This window comes from Myodes glareolus, chromosome 19 (assembly GCF_982192425.1).
Source record: "Myodes glareolus chromosome 19, mMyoGla1.1, whole genome shotgun sequence".
NCBI lineage: Eukaryota > Metazoa > Chordata > Mammalia > Rodentia > Cricetidae > Myodes > Myodes glareolus.
In genome coordinates this window covers 64,303,124-64,328,204 of record NC_142044.1, presented here as the reverse complement: position 1 = coordinate 64,328,204, position 25,081 = coordinate 64,303,124, and the positions used below count along the sequence as shown (strand labels likewise).

General features: G+C 47.1%; 1 protein-coding gene across 4 annotated transcripts in view; it reads right to left on the bottom strand.

Moving 5' to 3' along the window:
* Scn8a (sodium voltage-gated channel alpha subunit 8) overlaps window positions 1-25,081 on the bottom strand; it is a 168,311-nt gene that overhangs the window by 7,356 nt on the left and 135,874 nt on the right. For 2 of the 4 annotated variants that reach the window (XM_085678620.2, XM_085678619.2), the window contains exons 20-26: window positions 20,324-20,497; window positions 14,281-14,403; window positions 8,902-9,186; window positions 7,142-7,195; window positions 6,577-6,714; window positions 5,635-5,739; window positions 3,917-4,187 (exon numbers count right to left, since the gene is read on the bottom strand). In XM_085678620.2, the coding sequence (XP_085534746.1) occupies window positions 3,917-4,187; window positions 5,635-5,739; window positions 6,577-6,714; window positions 7,142-7,195; window positions 8,902-9,186; window positions 14,281-14,403; window positions 20,324-20,497 (1,150 nt within the window). The remainder of the gene's footprint in view (window positions 1-3,916; window positions 4,188-5,634; window positions 5,740-6,576; window positions 6,715-7,141; window positions 7,196-8,901; window positions 9,187-14,280; window positions 14,404-20,323; window positions 20,498-25,081) is intronic. The other 2 variants (XM_085678622.2, XM_085678621.2) reach the window with 1 other exon arrangement.

Below are 25,081 nucleotides of genomic sequence, written 5' to 3'. Positions count from 1 at the left end.
ACACCCATACATGCACACAAAATACCCATTGCAAAATAATAAAATAAAAATTGGGGCTGAGAGAGACGGCTCAGGGGTTAAGAGCACTGCTCTTCCAAAAGGCCACAGTCCAATTCCCAGCACCCAGCCTCCGGGGATACTAGTCAAACGTGGTGCATGTGTACACATGCAGACAAAACATATAAAATAAAAATTAAAGAAAATGAAAAAGAAAAAAATCTAGGAAAGAATCTCGCCCCACAGGAAGGGAAAGAAGGTGAGCCTGGGTGGGGTAGGTGCGCTCCTTCTCAGAGGCTGTGATGCTAGGATTGATCACCTGGTGCTGGCGCTGTGGCCTCAGACTCCTCCTTCCCTCCTTTTTGCTCCTCAGTGATATAAGAGAAATAGGTAAGGCTGCAGTGTATATTTACAGGGCAAACAGGCTTCAGAGAGCCACCACACCTGAGCAAAGGCTTGAGGGTAAGTGTCCGTTCCCAGCGAACCATGGAAAGGGAGCTCCATGTACTTCACAGGTCAATTTACTTGAACTCCTCTTACTTAAAAAAAATATTTTTAGTATTTTTATTGTTTTTGTATGTATGTGTGTGCGCATGCCATGACACTTATGTGAAGGTCAGAGGACCCTCCTTCTACCAAGTGGTCCTGGGGAGGATGCTCGGGTCATCAGACTTGGCAGTCAGCCTCACCCACGCAGCCATCTCGCTGGCTTTCCTTTTACTATAAGAAGGAATTTCTGGGCTGGAGAAATGGTTCAGCAGTTAAGAGCACTGGCTGTTTTTCCAGAGGACCCGAGTTCAGTTCCCAGCACTCACATGACAGCTAACAATTGTCTGTAACTCCAGTTCCAGGGCACCTGACACCTTCACACCAATGCACATAAAATGAATTTAAATAAACTATTTTAAAAAGTAAAAAGAAAAGAAGAGAATTTCCGGGCTGGAGAGATAGATCGGCGGTTAAGAGCATTGCCTGTTCTTCCTAAGGTCCTGAGTTCAATTTCCAGCAACCACATGGTGGCTCACAACCATCTGTAATGGGGTCTGGTGCCCTCTTCTGGCCTGCAGGCATACACGCAGACAGAATATTGTATACATAATAAATAAATAAATATTAAAAAAGAAGAGAATTTCCATGCTTTTCCTTCCTGAATAAATTAGCAGTTGATAAAACTTCCATATCAAAAGCCTCACTATTTCACTGTTTTAGAGGGCGACACAACAGGGGGCAGGGCTGTCTGAACTTTCTAGCTCATTTAGTGACGTTTCATGTACAGTTGGCAAGGGTCACATTGTCAGGGAAGCCAGGAACATGGACTTAGGCTGAGGCTGGCCTTTCTTAATGTGTAAGCGCATGCTCACCAGCCACATGTCTCGGGACCCTCCCTTGACACTGCCAGTCAGCACACACAGTACCAGGATGGCCATGGCTCACAGCATGTCCCATCAAGATGTGAGCTACCTTTATTACTCGCGCAGGGCGCTGCAGTCTAAGTGGGCAGTATGGGGCTGGAGAGAGGCTCAGCGTTTATGTGCGCTTGCTGCTCTTGGATTTGGTACCCAGAACCAACACGGTGTTTCACAACCACTTGTAATTCCAGTTCCAGGGGATCCAGCACCCTCTTCTGACCTCCACGAGCACCAGGCACACATGTGGTGCACAAATGCATATGCAGGCAAAACACTCATAAACATAAGTAAGTCATTTTTGTTTGTTTAGGACAGGGTCTCATTATATATCCATGGCTGTCCTGGAACTTGCCACGTAGACCAGGCTGACTTTGAAATTACAGTGATCTGCCTGCTTCTGCCTCCAGAGTACCAGAGTTGATGGGTGTGCACCACCACACCCTGACATAAGTCTTAAAAAAAGAAACGAAAAAGCAGACAGCATGGGAACCAGAACTCTTTCCCGCCAGACCCACCAGAGGTTTCTGTCAGACGGTGAATGTACACGGTGACTTTAAAAGGGAAGTCTTTGTGCTCTGTCACCACCAATACTTTAGCTTAGGGATTCTTTTCTTGGGGAAAAATGTCCTAAGACTCAGTGTTTAACAAAGTTATAGGGAAGCATGGGCTAGGAGGAGGCATCTGCCTTGTCTGCTGCTAAGAGGAGGCCATCATCTGCCTTGTTTGCTCTGGGCTGCCTCCCACGGTTCTGAGCATTCTTACCTGGAACCAAGGCATGGACACAGCACTTGGGGTGCCTTTCAAGAAGGCGGTATGTCCTGATGACAGTCAGTGGCTCGTACTTCTCTCTTCACCCACCAGAACTTCAACCCTGCTGTGTTTTGAGGTTGAAGGAAACATGAACTTTGGGACCAGCTTGAGTGCTGCTTCTGTTGCCTCCCAGGAGAGCGAGCCAGACAGCCTGGTTCTGGTTAGGCTGTGAGGTCCCAGTAAGACAACCTGGGGGGACTTTCCAGCTACACTTACCTACAGTGTCATCTCAGTAGCTGGCACGGCTGGCTACAGCAGCACTTCTGTGACCACTGCCCCCAGAATGTGCTTAGGCCATTCAATCACTGACTACTGACTTAGGCCATTCAATTTACAATCTCTAGCCACGTTTTTATCACCTCATACTTCACTATTGCTGTGTGTGTGTGTGTGTGTGTGTGTGTGATACCCAAGAGGTCAATCTTGGGTATTATTTATTAGTTTTTTTCTACCTTGTTTTTTTTCTTTTTTCTTTTTTAATTGATTTTTATTGAGCTCTACATTTTTTTCTGCTCCCATCCCTGCCTTGTCTCTCCTTTTCCCACTTCAATCCTCCCCCAAAGTCCCCATGCTCCCAATTTACTCAGGACATCTTGTCTTTTTCTACTTCCCATATAGATTAGATCTATGTGAGTCTCTCTTAGTGTCCTCATTGTTGTCTAAGTTCTCTGGGATTGTGGTTTGTAGGCTGGCTTTCTTTATTTTATGTTTAAAAATCACCTGTCTGGGTTACCTCACTCAAAATAATGTGTTCTAGCTCCATCCATTTTCCTGCGAAATTCAAGATGTCGTTATTTTTTCTGCTGTGTAGTACTCCACTGTGTAAATGTACCACATTTTCCTTATCCATTCTTGGATCGAGGGGCATTTATCTACCTTGTTTTTTGAGACAGGGTCTTTCACTTGCTTACAACCCACCAAGTGGGCTACACTGACCAGTCAGTGAGTCCAGGGGATTTGACTATCCCTCTCTCCCCAGTGAATTTTAAGTGTGTGTGTACAACATCCCCATAACCTGGGTTCTGGGGATCAAAATCAGGTCCTCATGCTTATACAGTGGACTGGCTAGTTATGTTAACCTGACACAAACTAGAGTCATCAGAAAGGAGGGAGCCTCAACTGAGAAGACAACCTACAGCTACAGGATGAGGCTGTAGGCAAGCCTGTAGGGCATTTTCTTAACTAGTGATTGATGGGGGAGGGCCCAGCCCATTGTAGGTGGGGCCATTGCTGGGCTGGTAGTCCTGGGTCTATAAGAAAGTAGTCTGAGCAATCCAAGGGAAGCAAGCTAGTAAGCAGCTCCCCTCCATGGCCTCTACATCAGCCCCTGCCTTAGGTTCCTGCCCTGATTGAGTTCCTGTCCTCACTGCTTTTGATGGTGAACTGTTGTATTTAACAACAGTTGTGAAATAAACCCTTTTGTCCCCAAGTAGCTTTTGGTCATGGTGTTTCATTGCAGCAAAAGAAACCCTAATCGAGATATACAGCAAATCATTTTACCAGCTGAGCTATCTTCCCAGGCCACTGCCACATTTAAAAAAACAAGTTTCTTTTGCCTTTCTTGGTAGAATTTGAATCTCTTGAAAGCAAAGCAAGTTTATCTCCTGCCTCAGGACTGGGAGCACTCAGTGAAACATACTCCCCATGTGGCCTGGCAGGCAGGTCTGTGAGAAGGCTGAGGACACACAGGGTCCACTCACCCACAATGGAGAGGATGACCACCACGAAGTCGAAGATGTTCCAGCCGATGGTGAAGTAGTAGTGCCTCAAGGCAAACATTTTGAGCACACACTCACAGGTGAAGAAGATGACAAAGACCAGATTGATCCAGTAGAGAATGTTCTCCATCTGCTTGCTCTGAGTGTCTGTCTCCACCATCATCGTCACCATGTTAAGGCAGATGAGCATCATGATCACGATGTCAAAGGCTTGTTGAGTGACAAAATCAAAGACAATCCCTTGGATTTTGTTCTGCAAAGGAAAGATAGGAAAGTGTTCACGACAGCCTTTAGAGCCATGGAGCCGCTGCCCTGCTCATCATGTGCCCCTTGTTGCCTTCTCAGTGACAGCGGTGCCCCTAATGTCTGTCAGGAGCGCTGATAGAGCCTGCAGTGGCCCTGGATCCCTGCAGCTGCTGACGGGTGCTGGAACCAAACCTGGGTCCTCTGCAGAGCAGTGCGTGTTCTTAGCTGAGCCACCTCTCCAGGTGCCATGATTCTTATATTTTAATGTGGTAGAAAAGCTTGGCTTCCCACATTCAGGGAGCGGAGTGGAGCTTGGGAAACAGCCTCTCTTGTTCTCTGCATTTTCACTTCTGGCCGACGGGACTGAAGAACACCCAGGAGATGAGTAAGGCATACCTCTGATGTACATGAGGGTTAGTTAAGGGAGCAGGAACTCCTGTATGGGCAGCATACACTGGCTGGAGTCCAGAAGGCATCAGGAAGAGCCAGCTCCTACTACATCCTTTCTCCGCTTCCTGGTTATGAGATGTAAGCTGCCTGCCGTCACACCCTTCCTGCCATGAAGTTTAAGGGTACAGCAGCTGAGAACATTATTATTTGAAAGATAATCTTACTATGTAGCTCAGGCTGGCCTCTAGCTTGGTGACATTCTTGACTTGGTGCCACCATGCCTGGGTTACTTTCATTCAGTTCCCTTTGCTCATTCTGGCAGTGTGCTCTCTCACAGGAGCGCTGTCAGCACAGGTCAGGCGCTAACAAACCGCATCACTCCTAGTCCCTAGTCAGTGATGGGGACCCCTGAGCAGAGCATCAGCGGGCACCACCAGGCAGGCAGTCACTTCTCTCTCTCCTCCACAGTGACCCTAGTGTGTTCCTCCCAAACAGAGGTGCAGTATGCAGTCAGCCTGCCTGTTGTGGAATATTAGTTTAAGCTGTGTTACATTTGTTTATGCTGTGAAACATTTGTTTAATGATGCAAAGGTGTGTTGCATTCTTTTATGTTGCATTTGTTTAAGTCTGTGAAGTTGTGTTACTTTGCTTGTCTAATACACCTGGTTTGTCTAATAAAAACTTGAATGGTCAATAGCTAGGCAGGAGAGAGAAATAGGCAGGGCTGTAAGGCAGAGAGAATAAACAGGAGGAGAAATCTAAGGAAGGGAGCAAGGAGTGAGAAAAGGAGGAGAGGAGGACGCCAGGGGCCAGCCACCCCACCACATGGCCAGCCACGGAGTAAGAAGGAAAGAAAGAGATAAGAATAAAGAAAGGTAAAAGCCAAGAGGCAAAATGTAATTAAAGAGAAATGGGATAATTTAAGTTAGAAAAGCTGGCTAGAAAGAAGCCAAGCTAAGGCCAGGCATTCATAAGTAAGAATAAGCCTCCGTGTGTTTGTTTGGGAGCTGGATGGTGGGTCCCCAAGGAGTAAGAAACCAGCTCCCCCACCCCAGTGCACCTACCAAGGGGCGGGGGATGGGCTTCTGGGGCTTCTTGGAGCCCAGCTTCTTCATGGCGTTGTAGTACTTCTTCTGCTCCTCCGTCATGAAGATGTCCTGGCCTCCAAAGTAAAGGATGGAGAAAGAGCACAATTACAACTGATCTGCTGTTAGGCTGAGCACCTAAGGTCCAGCGCTGACAACAGAGCCTCTCCCTTCGAGGTCAGCATGGGTGTCTGCGATCTGCCAGGCCACACAGTGAGACAGGACTGTCTGACCATAGGCTCTCAGGCAGGAAGTGGAGGGCAAAGGACCAGCAGACAGTCACATCCAGTTTTTTGGTTTTTGTTTGTTTGTTTTAAGAGAGTCTCACTATGTAATCCTGGGCGGCCTGGAACTATGACGAGAGACCTACTTGTCTGCTTTTGCCATTGCTGTGCCCAGCGCTCCCCTCCCAAACATTTTTTATAAAAGATTCTTGAATGCCACAAATGGCGAACTCACTTTTTATGAAATTCAAAATTTGGAACTTGTGGTTCTTTTGACTCACTGGACAAACTGAACTTATAAACAAGAGAAAGTCTGTTATCCAGTTTGTTTTGGAAGAACTATTACCCACGTGGGACAAGCGAGGAAATGAACTCTCTGAGGATGGCTTTGAAATCCCACTATGCTATGGGCGCCAGGGATCACTGAGTTCTGTTTCTCAGCACGGCAATCTCTACTGCTTCTCCCCTCCCTCTAGGAAAGCCCCGACAGGAGTGGCCTCAGGAATGTGAGACTGTGGGAAAGCAGTTTGGTAAAGCACACACTGACAAGTTCAGTCCCAAGCAAAAGGGGTTGTTGGCTGGGGCTGCTGTCTGGACACGGGGGCCAGCCCTACCATGACAATTTGAGTTTTAGAGACAAAGTCAGAGTGCCTCTCGAGTTAGCCTCTGACCACTGCGATGTGGGGAGGACACCTATCTTTTTCTTCTGTTGATTGAAGTTATCAATGATGACACCAATGAACAGGTTGAGGGTAAAGAAGGAGCCGAAGATGATGAAGATGACGAAGTAGATGTACATGTAGATGTTGTCCTCATACTTAGGCTGCTCATCGGGCTGTCGGAGGACAAGAAAGAGGCAAATCAGTTCCTGGCTTGGGGTCACGAGCAGGGCTGACTCCAACATGCCAAAACTACCAGCCCTCTCCCTCATGTGGCTGACAGGGTGGTAAAGGCCTCAGGTTCTCTGCACTCCCCCGGACCACACCTGTCCTTCAAGGGCACTGTCACTTCTGGGGATAAGAAACAGGGAAGAGGGGAAGGAGGGCTGTCTGCTATGCTTTCACTAGGGGGCAGGACTGAGCATAGTCACTGCTACCAAGGTCAAGGGTGTAGCCAGGCAGAATCAGCAGGACAAGCAGTTGGTGTCCAGAGAGACACCTGGGGTCCTTCACTCTTCTGCCCCCCCCCCATCCTTGATGGATCTATTGTACAACTGCTTTCTATCACTTAAGCCAGTCACATTTTACTATGTGTATCCTTACCTTTCGGGAATCTACAGCTGCGTACATGATGTCCATCCAGCCTTTGAAGGTTGCCTGGGAAACAGAGTCAGTCATTAGACTGTGCCAGTTAGGGAGTGGTTGGGAGTCAAGGCAGGGTCCTAAAGGCCAGACTTAGGTTCGGCAAGAATACAGAATAGGTTAGGTAGGTACAGCGTATATGAACATAGCAGTCACTTTACCAAGAAAGACTCCAAAGAGTCTCTGACAGTGGCTGGAGAAGGAACAGACAGTAATGGCTGCACTAACTCTTGCCTTAGGGCCTGAGCGCATAGCCCACGGTGGCAACAGGGAGACTGTGTGTTTGAACTTCGCAGTCCACTGGGCATTTGGACCTCCACCAAGAAGTCACTCTAACAAAGGGTTCCTAAGCACTCACAGCTGTATCAAACAGACAACCCCATAGGCATGGGACTCATCCTTACTAACACGCCATGCAGCCTGGGAATGGCTTTTTCCTTGGCAGTCTTCTCAGTCCTCATTCAGCCTGTTGGAGCTGGCACAATGCAAAAACCAAGCAGTCGGCTCAGCAGCCTCCAGCTCTGCTATGCTCACCAGGTTCCAGGCTTTGCCGCTTCCCTTGCTGGATGATGTGTGGAGAACAGCACTTAACTAGCTGGAGGCAGCACACTGGTTCTCTGGGGCTGCTCAGATTCCAGTCATGAGCCTGTTTCTTCTTTTAATTCATTAGCTAATTATTTTGTGGTACTGGGGGATTGAACCTATGGTCTTGTCCATGTTAGGCAAAGGCTCTATCTACCCTTCCATTAAGCCCCAAGGAGCCCCAACTTCTTAAACTGTGACAGGACAACAAAGGAACCATCATGGGACAGGAGTGTGTGTGAGTCCCATTAGCTGTCCCTCTACTGCTCCTAACAGTGAGTACTCACCACAGTTAGGTTAAGCTGGGAGTTGCCCCTGCACTATTACAATTAATACTCACAACAACTGAATGATGTAGTCATGGTAATAACAGGAACAAAACCACAAAATAACAACACCTTAATTAACTGTGTGCTAGGCATTGTGCTGAGAGTTTTTTTTTTAAAGCACAAATTCTCTTAACAACCAGGCAAGGTATTATTATCTACCTTCATTCAAGTGTCAGAAGTCGGGCACTCTGTCTCAAGTTCCATATCCAATAAACGTTAGTGTGTCCGCTCCATACCAGCCTGAGGTCTCAGCCAACAAATGCTCCAAGCATAGGCGAGGGGACAAGAAGGCTAGGGCTGGTAGAACAAGCTTAGGCAAAAGCAGCTTGGCATCTAAAATGATCCCTGACACACCAAGCCCCGTATCTGAGGCTGAGCTGCAGGGGTGGTGGCAGGGCAGTCTTGCCTGTCTTCAGCATAATTGTCCCTGGGGCTCCTACTCTATCAAACTGGCCTTTGGATCCATCTTCTCCCACTTCAACTGCACACTGCCTGGTGGAGAGAAGACGGTCCTCTAGCACAGTGGTTCTCAACCTTCCTGAAGCTGTGACTCTTAAACACAGCCCTTGTGTTGTGGTGACTCCCAGCCACAACTGTAATTTTACTACTGCCGTGAACTGTAATGTAGATGACATCTGATATGTGACCCCAAGGAGTCCCACAGGTTGAGAACTGCGCCTTTTTCCACTGCAGCAATTCTATTTGCTGCTGGGCAGATTCTTCCAAGTGACAGGGGAGTGATGCTGACTCTGAGCAGGGCTCTCTGCGGGCAGCCCCCTGCCCTGGTCCTCTGCCCACAGTAACACTCACCACCTGAAGAAGGGCCAGGTACCCAGCCCCCACGTTGTCAAAGTTGATCTTCACGTTCTTCCACCTGATCTCTGTGTTGTTGCCCTCCATGAGCTTCTCACAGTCTGTTTTATTGTTGACGATCTCAATTTCAAAGCGGATTTCTGAGGTCTCATTGAAGCAGTAGTGGTACTTTCCCGCGAACAGGTTGACTCCCATGATGCTGAAAATCAGCCAGAAGATGAGACACACCAGCAGCACATTCATGATGGAGGGGATGGCGCCCACCAAGGCATTCACCACCACCTGCATTGGAAGGGGGGCTGCTGAGTGCGGACACGAAGTGAAGAGGAACATTCTTTTGGTTTCCAGGAGGGGAATGATATTTCTGTGGCTTTTCTGGCATGAAAGCACCGTGTTGTCTTTGCAACTGGTATAACTGGACAGGTCCACAGACAGGACCCCAAATATTTAAGTCTCTGTACTATATTTGGGTGAATTTTAATAAGTCGCATTAATTTCAGTTTATACAAATTCCCCTGCCCAAGTAGACTCTAATGTTTTTCTAAGCACCAACCTGGGACCAGAAAAACAATTTCTTAGTCTAGTCTCCCTCATTTTCAACTGACAAAACGCCCCCTGCCCAGGGAACTCTGAGCAATTGCAAGTTCACTAGAAGCTTTTCAACATACACTCCCCCTCTGAAAACCAAGGCACGATTGTTCAGAATCAGCTGCCCTCTGGGTTAGCATGGTATGGAAAGTCTTACAACTATGCAAGGCAGTTATCTCTTTTCAGGCAATAGCTGAGCATGCACATTTTGCAGGCTCAAGGAAGAAAGAAAAAGCTATATTCCCTCTACCAAACGGTTTAAGATAAAATCAGAGAAGATGTGAGTCTCACTTAAGGTTCTTTGTTGTTCTGCCTTCTGATATGTTGACTTCTCATGCCTCTGCTTGGTCCAGGCCTCAACTCCATTCTTCAGTTTTAGGAATCAAAATGGCTTAAAGCTTTCTGGAGGGTTTGGGTTAGATTACTGCTCTTGGAACTAAAGACTGGTATACTGTTTATAAAAAAAATTAGTAAATAGAGCCCAGGAATCAAATTAAAAAAAAAAAAACAACAAAAAAAGAGCCTTTAGGAACAGAAGTTTCTCGAGTTTTGTGCTGGAGGCAGCCAGCAGGACCTCCCCTCCCCTCAGTTTAACCAGTGCTCAGGGCTTACACAGCGACATTGGAGCCCATGCAATGTCTTGAGCAGAGCTGCTGAGCCCGGAAAGGCTGTCCCGACAGCTGCATGTTTCTACTTCCGATTGTACTCACTGGAAGACACGGCCGGGAAGACACCTGTTCTGCCCTCTACTGAAAACAGCTGCATTTTCTCTTCCTTTTAGATTGCCCATTTTGTCACTCTCCAATTCATATGTGAAGATCTTTAGACTGAGAGGCAGTTGCTTCTTAATTCTTAGACCAGAAACCTCTTGTAGACCAGATGGTCAGCTCTACAAACACCTATTCTTTCAAGCAAGGGCACCCAGGATTTCGGAACTCTGGAGATTCTCCATGCTATTTTGTGCATTTACCAAAGGTGCTGATGGATTTGACTTTCACCTCCTCATTCTACAGTTCTCACCCTGTGGTGGGAGGAGGACAGGCAAAGGGAACGACTCATGGATGGAGCAGTGGCTTCTCCAACAGGAGGAGCAGACTGCCTGAAGCTCACACACCTGTGTGGTGGCACACGACGGAGCTCGAGGACACCATGCTGTGGGCAGAGGGCAGCACCAGGGTGGGAACCTGGGGGAAAGTCAGCCTGTTGCCTGCTCAGTGAATTCTTCCCATGGTAAGGGTGCTGCTGAGCTCTTGTCAAACTCAGTCAATCCTGGCCTACGAGGTTTCCACATGTTCCAGTAAACTATGGATGCAAGATACTGACAGCAAGGGAGAGCTAGCTAACCCGAGGCAATCTCTTTGAACCTTTATTTTCTCATGTCTGATGCTAATCTGAGCCTTATGGCTCTAGGATACAAAAGTCCTATATAGTAAAAAGTGTCTGTAAAATGGACTTTGCCGTCTGTGCTGGGGCCTGAACCCAGGCCTCCCATATGCTGGATAAGAGCTTCTCCTCTAAGCTGAGTCTCGGCCTCTGCAGTGTAGTTTTATTTGTTATTCACAACTACTAGAAAACTTCTTACCTTAGTTTTACAAATAAAATAGTAAACAGATTTGGTGGAATTTACTCACCACTCTGTTTGCTGTGGACACTTCACCAAGCTGTGCACTACGAGGCAGAACTGACTGCTCTGGAGGGTAAGTTATAGTGTTGTTCTCAACAACCAAAGGGCAAGAAAGCAGCCTCCCCCTCTCTCATAACAAGTACCCTGCTAATGACAACGTTCTCACTTAATGCACCACATCACCCCCCTGCTCTCTGGGTATTACACTGCTCCAGTTATGATGATGAAATCTATTATTGGAAAAAGCTAGATTTCCACAGCTTAGACACAGAACTCAAGCACAGGTTCTAGAAACCTGTAAGAGGGCTGCATTTTTCAAAGGCAGCTTATACTTAGCAATGAATACAAACACAACTCAACTGATGAGAAAAATCCAGTGGATGTTAGTTCTTATGTTTTGCCATCCCCAGACTGTCTAGGACACTACTCTGGCTACAGTGAGCTAGTTTTTGCGTCTGGCAGAGGGAACATGGCTTTAACGACAACTATGCACTGGCCACAGAGATGCATGCACGTCTCACAGCAGCAAACACCCTCGGAGCTAACAGCAAGGGCTGGAGGGTTACTATGGAGGAGAGAAAAGCAAGGAGCGACATCAAGTGTTCCTTTGCCAATAGCAGGACTGTTGCAAGTTCTGGTCTTTGGTTTGAGGAAGGAGAGGAGACTGAAGTGAGTACCCCAGGGTAGGCTGGGACGACATCCCCTTTCAAGTGAAAGGCTGAGCTAGCACCAGAGCAGCACAGTGACAGTTGAGCCCGTCTGCATGGGTGATGGTCAGTGTGTCAAGGCTTCTTAGCTCAGAGTTTTAGGTGGCATCCTGCAAATGCTGGCATTTTGAAGAAGCCAAGCTACTGAATGAAACACACACCCCACGAAAAAAAATCATACTTGAGTAAACACAGGTACTACTGGGTAGCTTGCTATGAAAGTAGCCTCACATCTTCTTGTAGGTACTCTGCCCCAGAAGGGCTGAAGGCTTCAGGGCAGGAATGGATCTCTGAGCTCTTTCCACTTGCCCAAGCAGCCAGTTAGCACTGCTGGCGGACAGGGACTGACCTCCCTTCCCTGCACTGAGCACTATTGCTGCAACTTGCAGCTTTGGGCTCACATTTGTTCTCGCCTAAATTACCTCAACCAAAAAACAACAGGGTAATTAAAAAAAAAACTGAAACTCCCTTTTGAGCTGATCACCCACCTATTCTGGACTTTGGGCTTCTAATCTAGTTGAGAGTCAGCAAGTCAAAGTTTTGGGGGAATGGCAAATGAGAGGAGAGGGAAGGGAGGAAAGGAGTTGAGTGGGAAAGGGGAGGTCACCAGAAGGATTCCTGCATCTGGAACTCAAACCACTTCCTCTGGGCAAATGCCTCCAGCTGGTCCATGACAACTGCTTTTGACACAGCGACAGAAATAAGCAACCACATGGAGAGAGCTCCTAGTGCGAGATGGCCGTGCTGGGAGCTGTCCAGCATCCTTGTTAGGGACTAGGTTCAGGTCTAGTAATCAATGCCTTTGATGGAATGTTCAGAGCTGCATCCAGTCCAGAGGGTTTCTGCCACCAAGGTGGATTATTAACTCTAAAACTACTACAGCTTATTATCGCTTATGAAAAACGTGTGCAGATAGGGAAGCAGAGACAAGCATTTTATCCTGCTCCCATTCACACCATGGCCGTTTCACCCATCGACTCTGAAGCAGCACACACTGGTAGGAACAGTACCTGTCTTACCCACACGCTGGAACCTCTTACTCGTGGGAGAAGACTTAGAGTTCCTTTCTAAGTAGAACAAATTGGCTGCCCTGGAACTGCCCTTCCTGCAGAAGGCTCAGGAGGGCTACTGACAGCTCACATTAGTAAGCCCATCTGTGACCGTGCTTAGAGTAAATGGGAGTTCACTGCAAACAGCATTCGTTTCATACGTTAAAATAATAAAATTCCTAAGTTCCCAAAGAGTGCCTGTCACCTTTAGCTCTGTGGACTAGTGACCAGGCTCACAGATGACCAATGGGCACAGCTGCACTGTCCTGGTCTCTAGCTTTGCCAGTCAGTCTACTTCAAGTGGATCATTGCAACTGTTCCGTTTTCATGCCTATGTTCTGACATGTGCACATTTAAAGACATCCTCTGGTTTGCTCTCCTGCATGGATTCAATGTCTAAAGTTAAGTGTGCTTTCTTGGGCCCCAGAAGTATAACCAGCCCCTCTGATAAGCACAGGGCAACAATCACCACTGAACGGGCTGCCCATGTGATTGTCTGGAAAACAATTTTTTAGGGTGTGTACATATATCTGTGCACACTAACAATTATTAAAACCAAAAAAGATAAGAAAAAAACATCAAAAGAGAAAGTCTTGTTTCTAATATGGCAGGTGACAACCTCTGTGTTGTCTGGACTTGTGTAGTGTATTGTCCAAGTAGGAAGGAGGTCTCAAGAAATTTCAGAACCAGCTGATATGCAATCACCTAGCATTGTCTGCTGTTCTGATGGAGTGAGGACAGGGACCACAGAGCATGGGTGGAGGGGTTGGGTGAGGGGAAAAGCTTCGCTACAGACAGGCTCCAGTCCTTATGGGACTGGGCTGAGAACAACAAGGTGCAATAAGAGGAATCAGAATGGAAAGAAAAGCATCTCTTCTCCCAGGGTCATGCCAAATTCTGCTCTGCCCCCAGTTCCAAGCCTGCCACCCTGTCTTCAAGTCCCTTCTTGGCTGCTTTCTTAGTGACCTCAAGGCCACAGACCCCATCTGGCTGCTGCTCCTACCCAGCATTCTGCCTGCCTTCAGCCTATGCTTTTCAGTGGGTTTCTGGGTTGTAATTCCCCTTCTTTGCACCTGGTGATTCTCCCTATAAATTCAACAGCCCAGAAAGCCGCCCCAAGTGCTACAGGTAAGCCAGGCCAAAGGAAGGGAGCCAGTGTTAACAGGTTCTACAGCGGCACGTTGTTGGGGGCGGGGCCAATATGAGTGTGATGAGGCAGCTTAATGCAGCTCCCCTGCACAGGGGGCGGCTGCGAGGAAGAGAGTGGAGGACCAAATCAGCGGCTGCATCACAGCGGCTGCATCACAGAGCCCGCGCTGGGGTAATATTCCCACCATGTGATCAGTTCTAGCATGCTTTAACAGTTTCCATTGGCATGCAGAAGGATCGGCTGCTCTTAATAGCTTACCCTCATCCCTTCAAATCGTGATAAGGCTCTTAGGGGTCTCAATGCTCTTAGGGTCCTAAGGGACTTTATGGCACCTAGTTCCGAGTAGCCCAGGGCATTAGCTATAAGGCTGACTAAAGAGACCTACACGGAGACAGAAGAGAAAAAAAGAAAAAAAAGAAAGAAAAGAAAAGAAAAGAGAGGTTCCAGTGTGTTAGAATAAAACCCCTACCACTGATTTAACAGACGGGGCCCAGCAGAGGAAATGGGTGACACCGGCTGCCTACTTCAGCCTACTTCAACTTGACTCAAACGACCTGGAAGGAAAGGTGGTTGAAAGAGGCAGAGAAAAACACAGAGGGAAGAGAGAATAAAGGGCAGGCGCAGGACACACAGGCAAGTTGGAAAGGGAAGAGGCTGCGGGGAGGGAGAGGAGGTTCCATTGGAAGGAGAGGAGCCTGAAGAGATGACAAGAACCTTACCCTCGCCCTTTACAGTCTGCGGCTCCCAGAAGTTCCCATTAAATTAAGCCAGACATACTTAATGGTACCTATGGAAAAGAATACAGATAAATACACACACTCCACACCAGCTGCCCCTCCTCAGCTCAGCCACCTAGGATTTCCGACAAGGACAAGCTCTCTTATCCTGGTTGACAAGAAACCATTTGAAAATTGGACAAGTCAGTGCATTAACAAAGAAAACATTGTCAGTAAGTACCACAGGTGACTGTCTTCCCCAACAGCCTCCTTGGTGGGACTCTGACCCTCTGAGAACTACTTACCCAATTCCCTCTTACTCTTAACTGTAGCCTCCATCTTTTAAGCCCAACTATCACCCTTCATGGCCATAGGATGCTCTGTGGCCACAGGAACCAAATCCATCCTCTTTGTCATTTCCCTTCTTTCCTTCCAGAATAGCTCCAAATACACTGGCCTCTGCCAGTTCGAGGACAGTCTTCGATTACTCTGCTCCTTAACATAGTCTAAAAGAGACTGGGGAGAGGGTCATCCCATGTGTAGACAGAAATCCCCACCAGTGGTTGCTCGGAAGCCAGGACGAGACCCAGACTGCTGACCCAAGCCAGTACTTGGTCTATCTGGGCAGGCTGCGGAGACCTAGCTCCAGCACGCAGGTGACATGGCAGTATTTCAACAGATCAGCATGTCTGAACCACCAGAGCTGAACAGCTGATGTCCTGGAGTGAGGACCGCAGCCTAAACTCAGGTCAAACCTCCCTGTTCCCCAAGAGCAAACTCACCTTGCTCCTACTATTAGGATAACCTTTAATACCGGGTACTAGCCACACCTAGAGCTGCCTGGGCTAGACCTGAGCAAGACAGGGCTCCTCAGGGACCCTGGACATACTTTACCCAGTCCTATCTGAGAAGGTCTGCTTAGGGCTTCTCACAGCAGCCTTTTTCTCACACCATATTCTATTGTATTAGAACATGATTCTGGGATGGGCTAAAATATTCCCTCTACTGGGAAGTGGGAGTTCTAAGTCTGCTTGAATTGATGTTTCAAAGCCAAAGGCATTGAGATAAGAGAAAAAAAACCCTACAACTTAGTTTCATCTGCTGTTTTTGATCTTTCTTAGACTGTTTTAATTCTGTCTCCACTGCATGCATCTCTGTGTGTGTGTGTTTGTGTGTGTGTGTGTGTGTGCGCACACACACTTTCTGTATGAGATTAAACCCAGGCCTTGTGTATGCTAGGCAAGTGTTTTATTACTGAGCTACATCCATAGACATTAAAAAAATTATTTTATTTTATAGATAGGATTTCTCTATGTGGCCCTGGCTGTCCTGAAACCTACTCTGGAGACCAGGCTGACCCATGAATTCACAAATATCTGCTTGCCTCTGCCTCTTGTGTGTTGGGATTAAAGGCCACCAAGTCTGGCTACAAGTTTTATTTTTTTAAAGAAGACATTTATAATTCAGAACTAGGATTAATAAGGATAGAAGCAGAACATCAATGAAAGGACAGGAAGTAGGCTTAAAGGATTCAATTCTAACATAGGGGCAAGCCCGCAAGCACATACTCATAGCCTCTCAGCTTTGGTGCCTTCTATGGAGTCCTAGGCAGTGTTCAAAGCTAATCAGGGAGGAAGTGCAGCTCTCCTAGGCTCTCCATGCTCCGTGATGGTGGTGCGAGGTTAATCTTTACCTAAGTCCAGGGTCTCAAAAACCCTTCTCTAGCACACAGCAGCCAACCTATCACTTTCCTTTTATTTATAACGATTAATAAAAATTTATATGGAGCTGTCTCTTGACTACTATAGTCAGGAAAGCCAACTATGTCTTTAATTTACAAAAAGATTCATTTATTTTTAAGTATGTGTTTGCCTGTATGTGCGTGCACACATGTGCGGCTGGAGGTGCTTTGTCGTTACCCTGGAACTGGAGTCACATGGGCGATGGAAATCGAACTCCAATCCTCTGACGGAGCAGTAAGCACTTTAACTGTTGAGCCACCTCTCCAAACTGCAAGTCAACTCTTAACCCATGGAGTCTAGAACTGCCCAACTGTTAGCTGGTCTTAAGGGGACATCTGAAGGTAAGCTACCCCATTCAACTAGGTATCTCAGTTCAAAAGTCCTCTGGAGCAGCTTCACTTTGTGAAGCTTTGGGGGTATAGATCGCAAAAACCTAAACTTTGAGTGTCTAGAGACCCCGCGTCAAGGAGGAGGACCCCAGGTCTGAAGGGCAGCAGCTTTACTAATAACACTGCAGTAGGAGGAAGGTAGAGGAGGTACAGAGGCCAATTAAGAGGCTGGCCCTAAAGCTGCCACTGAGAGGGGATCTGCTCAGCTGCTCAGCAAGGCCAGCAAGGTCCCCTCTGGACTGTTTCTCAGTCTCCCGGGTTTCCACGTTAAACTCCTACAGGACATAACCAGAACATTTGTTCAAGTTTACAAAGTAATCAAACCTAAAAAAAGAAGAAAAAGAAAGAGGAAAAAAAAAGAAAGAAAAGGCATTAAAGAGACAAAGTTGAGGCCATTGCGGGTACAGAAGCAAGCGAATATTGGATGACGTCTCCAAAGAGCCAAGGTCAGCCTGAGGTTCCCGTTCTGGAATGGATGTGCTCACTAACCCTGAAAGTAATGGGGGAACGTTCCCTGGAGAAAGATGATACAATTCTTTTACAGGAAATAAAAGCCAATGTAGACAAAGACCTGAGAAAAATAAAATGTGACTGAGAATCCACATGGCTTACAAATAAAGAGAACTGATCTAAGATGTCTGGACTTTCCTCGTGGGTCTATAAAAGCAGGGTTCATAAGAGACAGCAAGGAAAAATGAGTATCTGTTAGGGTAACAGGCATGGAGGTGAGTGATTCAGACATGAAGTCATCATGGGTGAGACGGGGTGCTGCAGATACCTACAAACTAGTGTCCACAGAATGAGACACACTCCTCCAGTGGGCAGCAAACACTCGTGGCAGGTCTAGTTATCTGGGTGCTAATCAATACCTTATTTTCCACCCACATTTCCCCCCTGAGATAGGATTTCACTGTCCAGGACAGCTCTGGTTGTCCTGGGATTCGCTCTGTAGACCAGGCTGCCGTCAAGCTCACAGAGAACTGCTTGCCTCTGTCTCCCGAGTGCTGGGATTATACATCCACACTGTAGAAGTGGAATTTCTAAATCCATCATCACTGAGTAGGTTATCCCTATACATCAGGGTATGACTCTCTGTGTGTCACTTTCTTAGCTCCAAGAGAAAAGCTATGGTTGATATTCTTTATATACTTTACAACACGGAGCAGGCTTTGCACAACATGGATACTCAATAAACATGTACACAGGGATTAACAGACTGAGGAAAGAGGTCCTGTAGGAGCGCTATTATCACAGTCTGGGTTACCTTGACCTAAAGCTAGGTTAGAGTTCCTGGGGAAGCTGGTACAAACTCTCCAGGGCTGGGGCTTTGTCCACTTGTCCTCCTGGGACTCTTTATGAACTAAGGCAATTCAACACAGAATATAGTATTCAATTCATGTTGATTACCAACAACTGGTATAGGGACAGTCTTCAGAGCTAATGTGAGGCCCCACAACAATTGCCAAAGCTAGAAGAACTGACAGATTATAGCCAATTAGCAATGCCTGTCCTATTGCTTCACCTTCTTCCTGCCCAGTATATAAAGACACTTGCTAGATGAGTGGTGACCTGCAGGTGGACGTTCTTAGCATCAGAGCAGGAGACAGGGGTGTGTGCTGTGTCATCCTTGAATCTGGAGTTGCTCAGCCCAAAGGGGAACTGGTTTCAGTTGGAGTATGGAGGAAAATAGAAACTTTATTTCACGGCACAGTGCTCGGGCAGCTAGAGCATGGCAGTGGACCTGTCTGAGTCCTCAGTGAGTCCAACAGAGGAAGGGCTCTGTGGGCATCTTTCTGAGTCAAGGTGCCCTGAAGGTTACTGTGCACTTCCCCGTCTCTAGGAAGAGAGCCCATCTACCTCCAGGTACCATCCTACATTTGCCCCCGTAAGCTGGAATCCAAGCTGCTTAGGTGTGCACTTCTATTAACTTCAAGGACCCGTCTACTTCCCTGGGGGCCATGTATATTTGGTTCACTTAAAGGTTGCAGGCTGGCCTCTTCCCCCATTTACATATCTTCCCAAAGACTAGTGTGCTGGCTGTTCTTGGCTGTCAACATGAGTACATCTGGAGGTAATTAAAACCTCAACTTAGAGGGCACACTTGTGAGGGATTTATGCTTAATTTGGAATAGGAAGATCCACTTCTAATCCAGACCTTTGAGATAGGAAGATCACCTCTAATCCGGGTCACATTTCCTGCTGGAAGCCTAGATAAGGATATGGGAGAAGGAAGCTTTGCTCTTGGCCTGCTTGCTAGCGAGTCCTTTCCTTCCCTGGCATTGGCGCCTACTTCTTTGGGATTCTGGGATATGCTGACAGTTGAGACATCCAGCCTCATGAACTAACAATGATGGATTCTTGGACCACAGACAGCCATTTTTGGATTAGCTGGATTGTAGCCTGTAAGTTATTCTAATAAATCCCCTTTCTGTAGGGATTCATTCTGTTGAGTCCTGCTCCTCTAGAGAACCCTGACTAATAAAGCCAACTTCTTGAAGCAGAAGATGGGCACAATGACAACTCTCAAAGCAGTCATTAATGTGGGAAGGGAATGTGTTTATAAAGTAGAAGTCATTGCTGGGGCAGTCCTGGACACCTGTCACATGACTGAGAAAGAGTTCCCAACTGATCTGCCCTAGGTCCCATTGGAATTCCACAGGCAGTTTGCCACACCGTCCACAGAGCCTCTTCTAAACATGCCCGCCCAGTCTCCAGCCTTCAGACCGTCCATCTCTGCGCCCTTCTCAGATCCCAGGTACATTCTCCACAGCCCTGGCCCCGCACTCCTCACACACCCTTTCTTTAAACACTGCAAGAGAGAAGTCTTAGTTACACGGAAAGAGGAAAGCAGTTGTTGTTAGTGAGGTAGAGGAGCAAGTGCTGGCGGCGTGAGAAACAGTCAACGATGCCACTGCCTCCAACCTGAAAATACAACATGGCAGCTCACGGTCATGAAGGACAGGGCCAGAGAGCCTGGAGGGGAAAAGTTCTCATTTGGTGATCACAGCAGAAATGGCAACACCACAGGCCTTCTTCCCAGGAAAAGTGACTTGATCAGCACATCTGGGAAATACCCATGGACAAGGACATGAGTAACAGACCGTACCCCATTCCTGTGTCCCCACCTCATCCCCACACCCCACCTCATCCCCACACCCCTCCTCATCTTTCATCTCAGAATCACATCTCATAGTAGCAGAAAGGGATATTCCACTGACTGGGAGCAGGAAACTTCTGGTGTCCAGGTTAAAGACAGAGGACTTTTTGAATCTAAACAAGCCAGGCCCAGCAGCGTGAAGAACAGGACAGCCTCTGGGACAATGCTGGGTCTACAGAGGTCCCACTCTCAAATAAGGTTTTCCTCAAACCCACAGCTATGTGCTAATTGCTAACCTAGCCCAGGTAGTCCCAGCTCAAGCTAGAAAGGGCAAGAAATGGAAAACAGGACACCTACAGCCACGATGAGGAAGTCCAGCCAGCACCAGGCATTGGTGAAGAACTTGACGAAGCCATAGGCTGTCCATTTGAGTAGCATCTCCAGGATGAAGATGTAGGTAAAGACCTTGTCTGCGTACTCCAGGATGGTGCGGATGGTCTTCCTCTGCTCAATGTAGATATCCTCGAAGGCCTGGAAGACAGGCGACAGCTGCCTAGCCAGCAGGAGTGCGCCATTGCGGCAGCTTGTCACACAGCAAGCTGCCCACATCAGGTTCCCACTTTGCTGATTTACTGGTTAGTGATGCTGGGCCTGGACCCCGTGGCCACCACGAGCTCCCAGGCTAGTGTTTTATAGACAGGTAATTCACATCCCATAGAATCTAGCTCTTTAAATGCATGCATGATTCAGTGGCTTTTAGGATAAACCACTACCACAGCACTTTATAACATTTTCACTACCCACTTACACATCTTCTCCCTGTCATCTGTCCTTCCTGGACATTTCATAGAGATGAGATGATTCTATACATGTTCTTTGTGCCTGGCTTCTTCTTCTTCTTCTTCTTCTTCTTTTTTTTTTTTTTGAGACAGGGTTTCTCTGTGTAGCCTTAGCTGTCCTAAAACTATCTCTTGCAGACCAGGTTGGCCTCGAACTCACAGAGATCCACCTGCTTCTGCCTCCCAAGTGCTGGGATTAAAGGCGTATGCCACCACTGCCTGGCCTGGCTGCTTCTTTTAAAAAATGTATTTTCTTTTTGATCACGTCTATGTGCATGTGTGCGTGTTTGCATATGGGTGTGTGTGTACGAGTGCAGGTGCCTGTGGAGGTCAGAGATGCTGGGTCTCCTGCTACTAGAGTTAAGGCAGTTGTTAACTGTCTGATATAGGTGCTAGGAATTGAACTCAGGTCCTCTAAAAAAGAGGTATGCACTCTTAACAGCTGAGCCATCTCTTCAAACTCTATGTCTCGGTTCTTAACTAAGCACAAAGTCTCAATCTCCCCACACTATAGCACATATTCAGTCTTTATGGGAGAGCATGACTCTACAGTGTGGAGAGACCACATTTTGTTTACTCATCGTTAGTTGGTGGATACCTGGGCTGGTCATATTTTTAAGCTAGTATAAATAATTTTGCCTGGAGTATTTGTGTTTTATGTGACAATGTGTTTCCATTTCCTCTCCCTCTCCCCCCCTCTCTCTCTTCTTCTTCTTTTTCTCCTTCTTTCTTTTTTCTTTCTTTTCTTTTTCCTGGTTTTCCTCTGTGTAGCTTTGGAGCCCATCCTGGAAATCACTATGCAGACTAGGCTGGCCTCGAGCTCACAGAGATTCATCTGCCTCTGCCTCCCTAGTGCTGAGATTCACATCACCACTGCCCGACCATACGATCAGGAGTAGAATTTGCTGGTAACATCTTGACATTTTTGAAGAATAGGCAACTGTTTTCCACAGTAGCCAAGCCATTTCACACTCACCAGAGGGCTGTGAGTGTTTCAATTACTCGAAACATGACCCACAGTTTATCAGACTTGACAAGATCTTTTCTCCTTTAGTTTCTTGATGTCACAGATACGGGGGAAGGGCCACAGGGGCGGGACAATCTTTGATGCAGACAGCCATAGTGCTACTTTCTTTCCATGGAGCACATGGCGGTGTGGTGTGAAGAGCTGGTGTGGTGGTTAACTGTGACTGGGAGAGCAGTGAAGCATACCTCTAGCTGTGTCAGTGAGAGCAGTTCTTGGGGAGGCCAAAAGAATGCTTTAATCCACTGATGGGTTCAACATCTGAAAGGATTACTGTGAGGTTGTAGAGCTTCCTGCTTGGTTAGATAAAGCAGCTTTTTGGGAGTTTGGGGACTGTGGTAGTTTGACTACAATTGATCCCATAATCTCACAGGGAGTGGCATTGTTAGAAGGTGTGGCTTTGTTGGCGTGGGTATGGTTTTGTTAGAGGAAGTGTGTCATGGGGGCAAGCTTTGATTTTTCTATGTTCAGGATACCACCCAATGAGTCAGTTGACTTCCTGTTGCCTGCAAGATGTAGGATTCTCAGCTATAGCTACAACACCACGTCTGCCTGCATGCCGTCATGATCCTGTCATGATGATAATGGACCGAACCTCTGAAACTGTAAGTGAACCATTCTGATGAAGTATTTGCTTTATAAGAGTTGCCACGATCATGGTATCTCTTCACAGCAATATAAACCCTAACTAAGACAGAAGTTGGTACCAGGAGTTGGGTATTACTGTGCTAGGTCTACCATGTTTTTGTTTGGGCTATAAAAGCAGCAGAATGCTTTAAGCACTGTGTAATGGGAAATCCTGACAGAAGCATGGAAGATAGTGGTGCCGAGTGTGATTTGATGAACTGTGGGGTCAAGAGGTTTCAGAGGAGAAGAATGTTAGTATGTAGCCTAGAGACTGGTCTTGTGATATTTTGGTGAAGAAAGTAGCTGCTTTTTGCCCTTGTCCAAGAGTCTCCCTGGAGCTAAAGTGAAGAGTTTTGGATTAATTCCATTGGTAGAAGAAACCTCAAAACAACCTAGTATAGACTCTTTTGTGTGGTTCCTAATGTTCATGCTTATAAAGATTAAAATGAAAAGGAGCAAGCTGTTAAATTACAAAATATAAATTTTGAGAAAACGAGCAGTAGGAAGTGGGATGGAGTAAAGTCCTGTGTTCAAAGAGATAAGCGGATTAAGAAATGGAGTATAGGGGTGGTGATCTCAGGGCAAGATCTCACCCACCTAAGTTTCCAATTTGTGAAAAGTAACTCAAAGCTTAGAGTAAGGTGTGGTGGTGGCACACCTTTAATCCCAGCACTGGGAAGGCAGAGGCTGGCGATCTCTGAGTTTGAGGCGAGCCTGGCCTATCGAACAAGTTTCAGGACAGTCAAGCTTAGGCAGGGAAGGACAGAAAGCTGGTGAAGATATAACTGAACAAGGGGGCCATGTTTCAGTACAAGTAAGCAGCAAAACTTGGCAGTTTTGGCTACATGGTTCTGAATTTAGAGTTAAGGATAGAAGAAATGGGTCTTGGAATTTGCCTCTGGGCCTAAAGAAAGCTCCTGAGACCAGGCATGTGTCAGGAATGTCCCTGAATGGAGGCGTAGTAGAGACCATTGTGTGAAACTGAAGTTGAAGCCTGGGTTGCTTTGGTGAACCCATGATGCTAGGGATGATAGCTGTGGGACACCTGCAGGGGGCGCTGCTAACAGAGAGCAGAACCAGCTCAAGAGAGAAGTGTGTTACAGTCAACTAAGCTGGATGGAACTGGAGATCTGATGAGCACTTTGACATTAGACACTGAGATGTAGCGTTTAGAGTTTGCCCAGACGGTTTTGAGTCTTGCTTTGGTCCAGTATTTTCTCACTTTGCTCCCTTCCCTATGTTTTGGAATGGTAATGTGTATCCTATGCTATTATATGTTGGAAGTATGTTATCTGCTTTTAGATTTGGAATTAAAGAAGATTACAGTTCAGAGATTGCATGAATCTCAGAAGAGACTTTGAACTTTTAAACACTGTTGAGATTGGGATAGACTATGGGGACTTTAGAAATTGGACTAAACGCATTTTACACTATGATACTGTTACAAGCTTATGGGGTCCAGGAAGTAGAGTATATATAAGGTAGTGTGAATGTAGTTGTCCCCCATAAGCTCTTAGAGAGTGGCAGTATTAGGCAGTGTGTCACTGTGGAGGCAGGCTTTGAGGCGCTCTCAGCTTCAGCACCTCTGAAACTATAAGCGAGCCACCCCAGCCAAGTATTTTCTTTAGAAGAGTTTCTGTGGTCTTAGTGTCTCCTCACTGCAACAGAATAACTAAGACCGGGGTGTTATTTGGCCCCGACCCCTCTCCCTGCTTCCTGACCACCATGGGGTGAACCATGTCCCCTTCACATATTCCTGTTGCCATGGCAATTCTGCCTCCACAGTCTCAGAAACAAAGAGCTAAATGGTCACCAACTAACCCTGAAGAAGACCCAGAGCGGACTTTTCTGTCACGTGTTGCCACAGTTACATGAAGAGTCCCTAATGCAGGAGGAAATGCCTGGAGTGAGGGAAGCATTGTGCAGGAGGAGAAAAGAAGCACGTGCTTTGGACAGCTCCAAAAGGAGAATCAGGCTCTACACCCATCTTCCGAGAAGGAGGGTGGAGATGTAGCTCATCAGTAGTGTGCCTAACTCACATGTACAGGGTTCTGGTATGGATTCTCAGCACAAGGGGAAAAAGGAGGCATACAAACAACAGGTGTGCCACCCCAGTTCATGAATGGGAGGGGAGACGGAAGTCATGGAACACGAGATCCTTCTCGTGGTCTTGACACAAATGAATTCTCTCTATTCAGTGAAAAACAGGAACAGCTTCCCCTTAAGGCAGAGCACTGGTTTAGGAATCTATTCTGTAAGGCAGATGAGATGGCCATGAGTGGTCTCCTGTCACTGCTGGCCTCCCTCTGGGGTTCAGTGTAGCTTGGATGCTTTAGCTATGGTTTCCTTTCAGTCTGTCTGTCTTTCTTCCTTCCTCCCTCTGCCCCTCCCTCCTTTTTCTTTCTTTGAGACGGGGTCTCTGCAGGTGGCCATGTCAGAGGAGCTGCGGCCAGCAATGGGGCTGATGGAACACAGCCCACCAGACAGCAAAGCTATGATGGGATCCTGCAGAGGCAAAGCCCAGGATTGTTCCCAGAATGCCCCTTGCTTCTGCTGTGCTTCCTTCTGCTTGCTGCTGCCTTGTTCCTGTTGTATTTGGCACGATGTGGTTACTCTGTGAGAGGA